Genomic DNA, 14977 nt, shown 5'->3' with positions numbered 1-14977 from the left:
GAGTCGCACGACTTAGATTGGGAGACTTAAAAAATATAATTCATTAATTATTTATAATCTATCATGAGTAGATAATTAACGAAGTGTACTACCTACTTAGTTACCCACGCTATTATATTTTATATTAAATATAAAAAAGCTTAACGTATGTTATGTGGGTAATAACGAGCGTGCAATCTTAATAAAGTTTTATAAAAATATCTCATTAACTATAAAATATATATTTATAATGCAAATTTACTTTTTATATTAAAATTAAAGAAAAATTTTCTGTCTTCATTTCAATGTGTGAGTTAAAACGCTACAAGAACTTTTAATTTTATAATGTTTTTATAAAATATATTTTTTGGATAATTCGTTTTTTTTTTAATTTGAATTGTTTTGTAGTCAGTTATAATTAGTAAATGTTTTTATTACGCAAAACCAATTATGATGTGTTTGATCACGATTGCACAGTGTGACGTCAGGTCTTAAAATTATTTTTTGTGGCAGGTTGGTGTGTGTTGACGGTGGCCGGTGGCCGGTGGCCCAAGACTAAGTTAGCGTGGAGAGCCGCCCGCGCACCATACCTCCGGCGCGAGTCGTATAGCGCGCACGCCTTCGCCGCGCTGACGCCGAATACCTTGAGAACTAACAATCCGATAGTGTTTACAATTAGTCTCAAATAATTTTTATATCTCACAAGAGCCGTGAACGTTTTGTTGTACTGACGAGTGCTCGGAAGTGAAACGACATTCCGACCGAGTGTCGTTCTTTAATGGACGGAGTGTGTACGACTGTGTGTGTTGTTACTTTGCTCGGCCCCGGTGACTGGTTTTAGTTTATATTTCTCGGTAGTAGAGGAGACGTTATTTGAAAGTGTTAATCGTGCGGTCGCAACGCGGAGCTGCTCTTCATAATGTAAAGATTTTAACCTTAAGGTAGAGGCCAGTTTTAAGAAAAATGGCTCGCGGTACACTGAGTGAAAAGGAGCGTCATTGCTTGGAAGCAAGCGCGAAAAGTCAGGCGGAACGATTACAAGACTCGGATAAATCGATTAGCGACAACAAACCCAACGGTCTCAGGGTGCGGTTCCTGGACGAGGAGGGAAAGACCGAGAGGATGGTCAGCGCTGATGAAGTCGACTGCACGCTCTCACGAGTCAAAAAAATACACATTCTCAAAAATAGGAGTTCCAGTGAAACGAGCATTCTCCTTAGGAACCCTTCCCTCATAAAGAGGAGACTGAGTTGCGAGCGCCGGTACAGCGACGGGCAGTGTGATACTTTGAACAATAACTCTATCAGTGAGAACCTCAACACGAACCGGAAAGATGATGTCGGAGACGCTCCTCAAAAGACAGAAGATGTCGACAACACCAAAGACAGCCAGAACTTTAAGAAGAACTGCAACGTGTATAGTGTGAATCAAGCGAAGACGTTGACTTCGGAAAGAAAAAAATCTAACCCTAGGACCATACCAAAACTAATCGCCCATAAAGAGAATGCGCAAGGAAAGTCTATTCTGCCGGGCGAGGTGTGTCTGGCCGACGGTGTCTCGGGGAAGGACTTCACGACTCGAGCTATAGGGCGGCTGTCTCGTGGACTGGGCCGTCTGCTGCGCCGCACGAACAGCGTCCGCATCAGTGAACCTGATCCCGTCTACAAAGTGGCATACCTCGGAAATGTACTCACCGGCTGGGCGAGAGGTAGGTCTACCACCTCCTTAGGAAAATATATCATATCAGTACACACGTTCGACATTTTAAACTATCCAGTCGGTCATATATAAAATATATATACTCTTTGTAGGGTCTCATTTATAACAATCATTTCCATAAGAAAGTGCAAAAGCTGATAACTGCACAGTGTCATAACTAGTGACCTATGGAAGGCCTCCGTGAACACCTGTCGTACCTATACATACATGTTTGTAAGCATCTTATCTTATAAGTCCTATACGTATAAATAATATGTAATAATATGTGTATAACGATCAAATTTCTTAAGGATGTCACGTTTTCGTAAGCAAAAAATTATACAATTCAAAAAAAATAACAATCCTGCTATTATAATGAATAGGAATAAAGTAATGCAGTAGGTGTGTGGCTCGTTAGACTAATCGTATTTGTTCTGTGATTCAGTGTTTACTTTGACATTAAATAAGAGAGCAATATTGCAGTATTTAATAAGAATTAGTTTATCCGAATACAAATATGATACGGGAGATACAAAGTGTACACACATTCTGAAAAGTGGGTTGCATAAATTAATGCAAGTCCTTACAGGGACAGGGACTTGTATACAGAACAGCTCGATATAGACTAAAGAACCGGAGATCCCGCTTTGATCCACGCGAACTATAATTGGTCTCTGGAGCATTAAATTCAGCGATCGTAGAACGATCCAAATGAGTCCGTGCGTAAGATGAGTTTATATGTTGCATACGAGTCGTTTTGATATGTCGTATAAATGTAACTTAAGCGGTAATTCAGTGAGTTGTTTCGGCGGAACCTTCGAAGTGGAGGGTTCGTAAAGGCCGTGCATGCGTAAGTAGTTCAAGGCGTTTTGTTGGAGCAGAGCTATTCGTTATGCATTGTCTTAATGATTCCTTTTCTATATTGAACCGTGAGCGTACTATTACTAACTAAACGGTTGCGATACTTACGATAATATCCACGATTTAGGAATATTTTCTCCAAAATGATCTAGTTCAGTTATTTTAATACTTCCCGATAGCACGCTCTTAAATTATATAGAGCGAAAAGTTACGCACGCGACTACTAGCACCTGACTTTCATTTTGGGGTTAAATCAGAAGCGGTGCGATGTATAATGTCGTTATAACCCTAGCCTATGTTAAAATACATTAAGTTAATATTTTCTTTCAATACGACTAGTCATTAATGTATCAAATATATTAGTTATTTTGCTGCGTTTCTTCGTGAATTGTTGGCGTCCGATCAGCCTGTTTGTAGATGAAAACATTATTTAAAAATAGTTATGTGGTGTTATAATGTTATGATTATAAGCGATGGAAAAAATAATGTAAATATTTATTACGATTTTTACAATCTGTCAGGAGATGAGTGATGCTTGATTGATGTCTATTAAAGATGTCATAATAAGAAATAACTCTTTAGACATTAATTTCTTGTGACTTGTGAATTTAGACATTAATAACTTTTTTAATGTCTCTATTCTACCCTAAAGTCTGTTTTCTCGGCCTTAATCTAATGAAGTGAAAACTAGTTGCATGATTTACAAAAACAGAGTTTATTTTGATAGCCTGAAGCGGGTCAATATGTCTCGGAGTCAGTTGATATGTTTGGGGTCAACTCACGATAGTGAAAGCCATCGGCTGTCCACCGTCCACGTGCTTACAACATGACACGATGTACTTGTGTATAATGTTGACTGAGATGAATCTTGTGTGCATTTGAATTATATAGGATATTTGGAATTTTAAATATGGCGTCATTACCGACTAGAAATTATAATTATGACAAATTATGTCATTGTTTGCGTGTTTTAAATGTTTGTATTAATAAGACATTCAGACCTTATTGAAGTTCACTGAGAATATTCGTCTCTGTAGAGGAGATCATCTCATTCAGAGATCATAAACAAGTCAGTAAACAGCATTGTTTAAGTATATAATGAGTAATGAGTCTGTTATCTTTTGAAGCTTCTCACCGAAGATCACGGTCGTTCGTCACGGCTAATAACAGATAATCTTGTTTACCAAAAATATTTGAACACGTATCGACTAATATGATTAGTCTTTATGTGTTAATCTCACCGACGAAGAGATTTCGTGAGGAATTCATCGTTTAATAATTAAGGCGCACAAGCTAATCGTAATAAACATGCCAGTAAATATGAATATACAACATAATGTGATCTTGTTATGTCTCATTCTATTTGAAGTCATTATGTGTTGTATGTTCAAGTTGTTACGGCACGTGCGGCGACATCGTTACCAGAAGATTACTTAAATCATCAAAATATTCAAACGTCCGGGATATTTTTTTATGTTTCAATGAAATCAAATGTTGTGCCAATACTGTCGATGATTTGATGGAAGCGAGCTCTTAATGAATCAAAACATGTTCATTATAAATGACAGTTTATTTACAAAGAGGAATTATAAAGATACTTGTTGACTAGTTTCATATTAAGTATTACATAATTCGAACATTACGGACCCAGCGAGTGATGACGTCACCCTACACGACCAAAGTTCGCAAAAAAAAGGCCTAAATATAATTAGTGCTGTCGAAGGAAACTGACCTGAAACAATACTGAAAAATAATCTGGACAAAGAAAACAAATCCAGCTTCAAAAACATTACAAATAAAAGTAATCAATGGTGCAACACCAGTTTGATTTATCGATTACAATTGATAAAGAAAATAATATATTGCGAAATTCATGTCGCATTTACTACGTTAGGAGTTCGATGGTGTGCTGGAAGTTGGGAGTTTTAGACAGAACTGAATCAAGGGGAATTCATTGTATTTGCTAATGCATGTTATAATCGATCAATTAGAAGTCATGACCAATGACCACTGTATTAAATAAACCTCCGTCGACCGTATCCGGCCGCCTGTTGACGCGCGTGTCAGAGGTCAGATGAACTTGAGCAGCACTGCTCACATTAGTTGATTGTGTGTAAAGCGAGAGCTTTGACAGTTTTTTTATCTTATGAGGAAGTGTCAATACATTAGGATATCCGGTGTTTTATTGCCTCCTTGACACGTAAGGTAATTAAATTGATACAAGTCAATGCCGCGACTCCGTCCTCTCACACTGGATTAAGACAGGTATATGTAAATGTATTTCTGCGCCTGATCCACCTGCACCCTCCTCGTGGAGGGAGCTCCTCCGTGCCATCCCCGGCCGCCTCTCTCCGTCTCTCTTTCTATGTTTTTCGTCTCAGTCTTTCGGCCACGGTCCAAAGCGCACTTGGCTCAACTCCTAACGACAGTCCCAGGCGGTATCAATTATACTTGAATATTTATATTTCGTGTTCTTTGCATATTTTCTATGTATGGCCTGCTTGTTTGTCCGTCGTATAAATGTACCGAACAATACTACTCTCCACGATGGGAATGGACATCAAATAAACAAGTTTAGATGTTTTAAGCATCACTAACGTTAGACGTGTCAGTTTTATAAACCAACTTTTCTGTTCCGCAGTTCAAGCGACTGTCTCCGAACTGAATGCTTATTACGGACCGGTATTAGTGAATGACGCAACCTTGTTAATCAATTCTCTAAAACATGCTTTTACGTTAATTTGAACTGCCCGACTACTTTACATACCGACCTGTAGTCAGGCCTCTATGAAATATTAAATTTCATAAATTTGTAATTAATTTTAGAAGCAGTTTTAATGAATATCTCAAATAATATGATAACAACTTTAAGTTCATACTAATATGAATTTATATGATATGAATATATGAATTTATATAGAACATAAAAAACTTCTTCGATAATATAAATTGAAAAGCTAGGAATTTGGATTTTATAAGGAATGTTAAGTTTAAAAATGAATATTATAATTAAGAGTAATTATTTAATGAACTTGTTGTAATGACGGGAAGTGCTTGCAATTTATTTTGTTTTGACAACCCAGAGTTTCAGAATGTTTCACTTCAACGACACCAACTCATCCAATGAATAGATGATGCGAAGGATACTTGTGCTTACCACGAGTCGGTGACATAAATACGTTTACACTTTAATGTGAGAAGGCATATAAATAGACAACTGGACACGCTCCGTATCGCCGTATGCAAAGTAATGATCCACTTATGGTAATGTGAGCATACTGTTCTTCTAACGTGTCGTTAAACGATACAAAAAAACAACACCAGTACGCGTTTTACATATGTGGTGAACTTCAGTCTTCTCGTTATATAATACATATGTTGTTTGTTGTCTCTGAGGTCCCACCTAACAAGTATTTGTTCCGTAATCGATAATTTCATCAGTGACATTCTTATCACTTGTTATATTTCTCACAACATCTTTCATTTTTAATTCATCTCGTTTCTTATAAAAACCACCTGACTTAAACTTTATCGTTAAATGTAGTTAAGGTTAGTTAAATATAAATCTCGGTTAACTAACTAGATCTTCACTAAGGGATCTGACTTAACCGAATCTAGATGATTTAACCGAATTATAAGATAATAAAACATTTTTATTTACTTTTTTAAATAATTTGTACCTCTTTTGTATGCGAGTTCTAAAAACTGCCAGATGACAGTCACATGTCACCCTTACTCGGATTTTTTTAATAACACATTACTGCTGGCCTTGAATCCTTAATAAGAACAAACTGGTCGTCTTAATTATCGCGCGCTGACAAAAAGCATGTTGCTGTCACATTAATAATTTAACATAAAAGTAATTGTTTTTATAATAATTTGAGAAAATGTTAAATTATAAAAGGTGTTTCGTTCACTCTCAATGTCGAGTCTCGCGGCGGCTGGTGATGTAAGATAACAATGACATCTTTATTAATTAATAATTATTACTGGGAGAATATATTCCAATAATATGTAAATTAAAATTAATTTCATTACCATGTACTCAAACACGGTCTAATATGATAGTTCCTATAAATATTTTTGATGTATTAAAAAGTTTATAGAAGTAAAAGCCTTCAAGTGATTAGTGTGACACTATGTATAAATAATCATTATTATTATTGCTATTCGCAAACATTTAACGAAACTAAAGATAAAGACTTTCATTAATGAGGTCATTGGATTGACTTACTGATGTCAGCAATATACGTTTTGGTGAGGTAGAGACTTGTGATAACGATATGATGTCAAAGTTAGTAAATAAATAAATTGTCAATCAGGTTTACGGGAAATATTATGTTAACCTTAACTAAGGACATATTTTGCAAGTGTATATAATTAACATGTTCTTACGTTATACATGTAATGATAAATAAACAGAAAACGAGTCCTGCAAGCTCTTTTACTAAATAATCGCTTAACCACATCGTCTGACCTTCACTAAGTCAGCATAGTCAAATCAGAGTTGTTTTTTTTATGTTCGCATGTTATACATTGCCTGTCATATTGGAATAAAATGAAGAAATCCGCAAATATTTTAGTACATAATCTGCAATGCATCGGTAAAGCATCGAGTCACGACTGTATGTGGCATGCGATACTATAAATTTAGTTCTTATCAGAAAATATCGGTCCGAATTAGAAATCTGATTTAATTTGTTAAATTCATTCATTCGAGTATTTTTAATTGCAATTTATTTCGTCACGAATTAATCTTTCGGAAAATATTAAACATTACTCGTTATAATCTCAGAGTTTTACGTTCGTGATGCGACTCGCGGTATAAAAAGCTGTGAGCTTTTTATATAAAAGATATTTGTCATTTTAATAACTGTGAGCTTCGTGAGCTCATTTACAACCGGAGAAAAAACCTTTGTGTGTGTCCTTGACTGTCGTGTCGTTGAGGTGAAGTGTTGTGTTTTATATTGTTACCTAAAATATATAGTTATATGATGTGTTGACATTAAAACGGTTTGGGAATGTCTGTTGATTGAATAGGGAAGGAGATTGAAAAAATACAGTAGAGGAAGGTGAGCGTCTTCCGCATGTAGGGCAGGTTCAGACTAGTGACACATTATATATAACGAGCATTAGAAGCATTTACAGCACAGACTTACGGAACAATAAAAAATATTCTATGTTTAATTAAATATGTTTCAACGATTCATGTAATATATTTGCTACATCAAGCTTTGATATATTAAATAAATATAAGGCGCGTGTCACACTATACAGACCGAGATCTGACGGAAGAATTCTAAGATGAAATCTTTGTCAATGAACCCACGAACACCTCCTCTTTGCTATTGTCTACAGACGTCAACGGTCAAACTGTGACATAATATATTGATACACACTTAGCTTACTATGAACACGGAATCCATATTTGTGTATCTTGGTTTTATATTATTATTAGTTATATTAATTCTTACACTTCTTGAAAGTTACGATTTTTTAATGTTAACTTTTATAACTTTTTAAAGTACCTGTACATTTCTTAAGAAGCGGCCTTTTCGAAGCAAGGATGAAGCAGAACAATCATAATGTAATTAGCGTTATATCCTGAGACGAGGGTTTTTGAAGGTTATATAAAATTAAATGTCATTGAAGGATTTAAAAATAACCTACGTCCTGGTTCATTGGTAGGCGAGGCACGTGGTAGTGCGGTGATAATTAATGCCAATATAGGCCTTACTTATATGTACAAAAGGACCGAAATCGTTTAATACATCATGTCCATACTGCGTGTGTTCATGTCAACTTGAACCCAGCCTCAAGTACACCGTCGTCGTGTCAGTGGAGTCGTGTTTATTTCTCTATAGATCGAGACTTAGTAAGTTTTTCAGTACGTTGCTATTGAGGTCATCGTTGATAAGACGCCAGCCGTCACTCCTGTAGCGAGTAGTCGGAACGATCAACGTCAGTAACAATTACATACGTGGAATATTATTTTGTCCCGTTGTTTGTAATTACACGTGACGCTGGTAATGAATTTCCTTTTACGTTAGCTCTTCACCGTAACATGCAACTCGTTTCTCTCTTCCCGTATATTATTTTATAACTATCATTATTAGTGGTTGGTTAAGTGGCAAGTGGTCCTTTCAATAGGAAATTGATGAATCTTATTAATATTGTATTATTTATTCGAAAAAGTTATATGTTTATTTTTCATATTAGGACTACTTGTGTTAATTATTTAATTTACACCCGACGCTACTTGTCTTTACTTTTAGCTAAATCTAAATATATTAGAGGAAAGTTGACCAATCAGTTATTGGACACAGAAATACTAACCTTAAAAGTTTACCGTATGCAATAACTGCACGTTTGCTTAACATCAATCTACAATTTACGGACTACATTTTGTACAATATATAACTGTTAGATTGTAACAGTCTGGTTAAAGGTTAGTGCTTTGTACTTGACAATGGTGACGCGCGCAGTTTTCAACTCTAAATGTAAGAGGTTAAAGTATATATCATACGAGGGATTGCAGGCTTGTGTGCACGGCAGTATTCTAAACGAAAAATATTAACAATAAACAAGTACAGTTGGTTAGGAATTATGAATATTATGTAGTGTCTTTGGAGGTGTTTACAAACAAATGTGCGTAGGACTTACAGAATAACTCCCTGGGTGAGTTTCGGTATTCGTTCCTTATTTTAGCACTCGTTTTTGAGAGTAGAGAACGCGTTATGCGTCAGAATAGCGACTGACAGTTTGATGAGATCGATGAAGTTACTTGTACAATCAAAATGATTTCAGATGTAACAAGAGCATGAGCTCCATGGACCGTGATGCTGCGATGAGTAACTATGTTGTCTACTGTTTCCTCAAATGTATATGTGATACGTTCAGCCGCGGATCGCACACATCATCCGTCATAGTAAGGCGAGCCTTAATTTACATAAACGCTACGATTATATTCAATTAAAAGGCTGCAGTTTATGATTTTATTGTTAGCAATCATTATAATCACTAGCACGAAACATTGTAATAGAGACCAGACTGAAGCGTGTTGGTAAAAAAATATTTACTTGCTGGTGTTTGGGGCATAAAGAGAACTGTCAAACAAGCGGTTAGCGTTTACAAACGAAACATTTGTTAAAGGACCTGCTAAGTTGTGGCGTGCGGTGAGAAAAACTTTGTCATGCAATGGATTGGTGGAGTCTCATCATTAACAGATTGGTTCCTTGAATGATATAAATGTTACTGTAAAAAAGATTTACAAGCTGATGAGATTTGAGAAAACTTTATCTTATATTTATTGGAGACTGCAACTATTTTTATAACATTGTCATTATACGATGGTCGAGAATTATTATCTACAAATAATGAACGTACCTCAGTGATGAGTTATGTTGAATATGGATTTAAATCATCTACTCTATTTCTCCATGAACTGTGGCCGATTTATGATGAGACGCGGACTCTGTGACATTTACACTGTGCTCGCATTAATAATGAGGTCAAGAACTTTTGATGTATTAATAGAAGACACTAGAGAGACATGTTTATATAATACAAACCACGTGGCACTTTGAATGTCATATAGGGAGTTGTATTTAAACTGTTATAGCAGAAGGTTAGAATGATATTACGGTCACTCAACATTTAATCTTTTGGCGAGTTAAATAAACTTTAATGTTGCTTAATGTTGAACTTTGAAGAGCGACAATAATTCAGTATTAAAGGTATGTCTCGCTGGCCTTGTCACCGCGGACCGAAAACGGTGTCGTCAAGAGTACGGGCGCAGGTAACAGGTTTAGAGATGAAGAAAGTGGGGCTCGCACGCTCCTAACGATACTTCCAGAGAATATATACAGCTATCGATAAGCCTGGCGTTGTATCACCTTGCACTTTGAAGATTAGTCTCCTGCACTTATAAAAACATATCTTATAGATCCTTGAGCTGTCAAATGTGAAGTTATATAAACCAATTTTTAAAGTTTTCAATCCTGCCTGAATGTAAGGTTTGAATATTGTCTGCGACCACGGATTCTTTATTAATTTATTCTTAGAACTAAAAAAAGAACAGTAATTCTTTAAATAGACGATAGCGACACACGTTAAGAAATGCAATAGAGAGTATATTTAATGGAAACAGGAAACGTGTTAAATGTATTTTTATTGTAACCGATTAATAAATTTTAAAATAAGCTGCATCCGTTCTACAAGATTCAGTGTACAGTTTGTATAGGACAATAAGACAAGAAATGAAAAGATGTTCAGTGACAGGACTCTGAGTGTTTGAGACCATGAAGACTTAAATATATGAAGTTATTTCAGACAAACTTCACAGCAAGAAAAATAAACCACGTAGCGTAATAAAAGTCAGATTTAAAGACAGACGGATCATCACAAACAGAGAGACGAAACCTCTCAGCGCTCCATGGATCCACCGTGCGGGTCGAGACTCGGTGGTCCATCGCGTTGCAGGGAGAGGAGCTTTGACAGTCCCTGGGACTTGCGACCCAGGTGTAGGTTTAAAGGGCCCCTATGTAACGCACGTTAACGCTCACCTCCACCGTCCAAGCTCCAAATTTAGTCCAGATATTTCTGCGGTCTCTCCTTGTGTAATCGTAACTGATAAGTTTCTTAAAATCGATTCTTATTACGAGATACGTCTTATGCTTGTCTTATTGTTATTTATTATTCTGTGAAGGAGCGCCACATCTTATTGTTCTACGTGACTGCAGGGAAGTGATGTTACCGTGATTTTTTTCTCGTCTCTATTAGAATAGTAAGCAAAAGCATTGTTTTGATTTGTTTTGTATGAATCTTTCACCGAGCGTTCTCAGTTCAGGCTCACTTCCCTGTTCATTTCTTAAAAGACCTCTGTTAAGATTTTTCTTAAATTAAAATAAGAAAATCTTGATTATTCTGGTGAATGTTTATCATTTATACAGAATAACGATCAAGACTTTGATTCTTCGTTCCTTTCCGGACAGATAGTTGTCTTGACCTAATATAATATAGACACTGATATTTTTTGTTTCTCGTTTATTCTGATCAGAATAAAAATGCGAGCGTTACTTTGGCTATGTTTACAAATGTTCTAGATGTTAACCGTTTTTATATAAATTTCAAATAAAATGATTCGCAGCTAATCGTAAACTAAAAATAATCAGAAGTTCGTGCGCTCGCATTCAGAAACTGAATACATTTTAATATTTAAAACATAATTACAGTTTGAAACTCCACCATCGCGGTACACTTGGACAAACAATGTGAGCAGAATGATATGAATTGTATAATGTACATTGAAATACAGTAATAAGTATAAGATGTGGATTTCCAACTGTCTCAGTTTATGAATAAGCTAAGTGTCCTTTACTACGTCAAAGTATTTAAAGAAATCTGTGTTAGTGGCCTTTAGCTAAAAGATTTGTAGCGTCTATAGAAGTGCTAGTGACAAACCAGACCTTTTATAAGTTTATTAAATAATACTTCCCGGCAAGAAACCTACAATTTAATTAAGAAATTGTTTTATTAGATGATAGTTACGTGCTTCGAATTTCAGAAGAGAAACAGAGGAGTTGTTTGATTCATTCAAATATAGAATATATATATCAGTGAGCGAACTCAGAGACGTTGTATTGAATCTCTCATAAGTTAATATTGAACTTACCTGAATCGGGAGTTAAATATAGGTCTGAAATTAATTCTGCCTTCAGAGTAAAAGGTCAATAATAATAAATCTACTCGTGTGTACACTGAGGTTTAATAAACATCGTATATGGAAGTGTTTCTCAATACTTGTTTATTTAAGCGTATCGTTATTGCCGTTTCAAAATTCGTATCGTCCTTGTTACGGCCAACGACACACATACCGACCACGCTTCAATGACTTAGGATCTTAACAAACCGAACGGTAGAATTAACGCCAGAATAGAATAAGTGATCGAGAAAACATGGTTATTAATTCATTTACCAGCAATTTTACATAGTACAAGTTTAACGGAATACAATTCTTCTAACTGTTCCACTGAGAACTAAATCGTTTCAACAACTAACATTATCGCTTCTTGACATGATCGCTATATTATATCTTGTTTATGATATGTTTATCATCAAGCAGATGTAAACAGTCCGGTGTGTAATGTTCCTAACACATCTCGTTTTCTTGATTCCGTAATGAGATTAAGGAGGTTACCAAATCCGCACGCAGCTGAAACAACAAATACATCTTCTTGAAGTGCTATTAAAATACATCTGAACCACTTTGTATTGTTATAATGTTAGATCAGATTTGTGTTGAAGCGTCTATCACGCTATTGAATTATCAAAACCCGAAGAGGAGTGTTATGATAATATTTGAATGAATATATTATAGCGTTATGTGGCTTTGCAGAATTCTTTACAACTGATTTTTGTTCCTCCATTATAAATGATGTTTTGAAAAGTAGCTATTTATTATGTGAGACAATCCTGCTCGCTCTCTTGATCACAATAACACTGTGACAGGTTACAGTTATAATATTGTCAAATATCAAACTACATAGCAATCTCAAAGCATTCGTCGAAAAGAGAAGGCATCGAGATTTGCTTCGAAGGAATGCATCTAGCGACTTTCACTCGCAACTTGTCCGCTGATACGTACATTAATATGATGTGACCGCCTCTTGCTCGTTAAATATTAAAGGGGTTACGTTTTAACGTGTTATTGTGAGTATTTTAACACGAGGATGGAGTCTGTTCTGTATTTTTAATGTTAGCTGAGTATGAAATGAAATTTAAATCTCATATCGAGATTTTAGATCATTCAATTTTGACATGTCCATCAAAGAGGTGTCTTGTAACTTGATATGACAAATGATATCTTATGAACTGTAATCATAAATTATTTCAGCTTCATTTATATTTATTGCTAGTTATAATAATTATAATTGTCATTTATTACGCGATATAATTATTACTAAAAATATTATTACATCTTTAATGATACAAGTATATTGAGCGTCAATCTTCAAAGTCGAGTCGCAGCCGCCGAGGCCTAAGACATTTGGGAAGTTATTTTGCCAGCGAGTGTGAGTGAAAGGCAACATGATCGTTGTCAAAGTTCAGGTGAGAGTTCTCTGTGAATGAAGCTCCTTGTACGTCCAAAGGGTAGCCTTTTCTCTCGAACTTCTGCACTTTCTATTCATCAATTTCATCTCGTACGTTCATCCGTCTATCTCAGCACTGTTTTCTCCGTACTACTTTGTTGTATTATAGCATTATATTATCAGTATGTTTGTCTTCGTCCGCGATACCTGTCGCCCGCTACTAGTAGATTGCAACACAACTGTATCGAACAAACTTGCAGAGCGAGCCGATCCATTCAAAACGCAAACCTGTTTGTATACCTCACCATAACACATAACATATTTGTCGAATTCACTTTACGACTATCAAGTAGAAAAACAAATGTTTCATTATATTCGCATCCGCTGTATCACGCTTCTCAGACGTGACAAAAAATATATTATATCAAGCCGTTTAATAGATGAGTTGGGTCGGAATAATTAAGTATACTACATAGCGGCAACTTAATTATTGCTATTAATGATGTCTCGAGGAAAAAAACAGTACAATATATATTATTAATGAGATGAGAAAATGACAGCGATCCGATATTAAAAGCTCACTGAAAACTGCTCACTTATGAGAATTATTTAAATAACCATTGAGTTGAGATGATTATATGTTCATCTTATTGAAGCACTTTGTTAAGTTTATCGTAGTATTTTATCAGTGGAATGTTTTCTACAAATATTATAGTTTTAAGACGGACTCTACCGGTTTTTAAGTAAAAATACCGATACAGACAATGGACCGGCTTCATATGCGATGTATCACTGACGTCAATGAATAATGATTATTTAAAATATGCGACGTATGTATAATGAAAAAAATTAAATGAAATTTTAATGCTAACTCTATCAAAACAAAACGAAGCTACGTTGTTGTTCGGTATTCTGTTACTAACGGGAAAATTATACGATTACTTAATAGAAACTCGTTTGCCAAAACATTACAGAAGAATGGACGAACCGACGACTTACAGTAATGATTATTTTACAAATACATCATATACAACGTGAATATATATATATATATATATTCACGTTTATATATATACATATATTCACGTATATATATATATATATATATATATATATATATATATATATATATATATATATATATATATATGTGTGAAATATGTATAATGTGTATGTGTAATGTGTATTTTTGTCGTAAAATGGATAACCATCAAAGTAAAACAAGAGCTATTCAGAAAATCCCATTTTTCTCGTTACTCTGAATTTCCATATAAATAGTGCAAGCGTAGTCTGATATATCGGTCGAGGTGTCCCCGTTGTCATATAACAATCCGAAGGGAAAGTGTATT

The 14977-nt window shown here is 35.2% G+C and overlaps 1 protein-coding gene across 1 annotated transcript in view; it reads left to right on the top strand.

Moving 5' to 3' along the window:
- The first annotated feature begins 492 nt into the window (after nt 1–492).
- Nucleotides 493–14977, top strand: part of LOC116767882 (uncharacterized) — a 29534-nt gene continuing 15049 nt past the window's right edge. Inside the window, exon 1 of the mRNA XM_032658435.2 lies at nt 493–1687. Coding sequence (XP_032514326.2) covers nt 943–1687 — 745 coding nt within the window. The 5' untranslated portion in view covers nt 493–942. The remainder of the gene's footprint in view (nt 1688–14977) is intronic.

Source organism: Danaus plexippus (genome assembly GCF_018135715.1).
Source record: "Danaus plexippus chromosome 3 unlocalized genomic scaffold, MEX_DaPlex mxdp_25, whole genome shotgun sequence".
NCBI classification, from domain to species: domain Eukaryota; kingdom Metazoa; phylum Arthropoda; class Insecta; order Lepidoptera; family Nymphalidae; genus Danaus; species Danaus plexippus.
The sequence above is the reverse complement of the archived record's forward strand: the minus strand, read 5'-3'. Positions and strand labels throughout refer to the sequence as shown.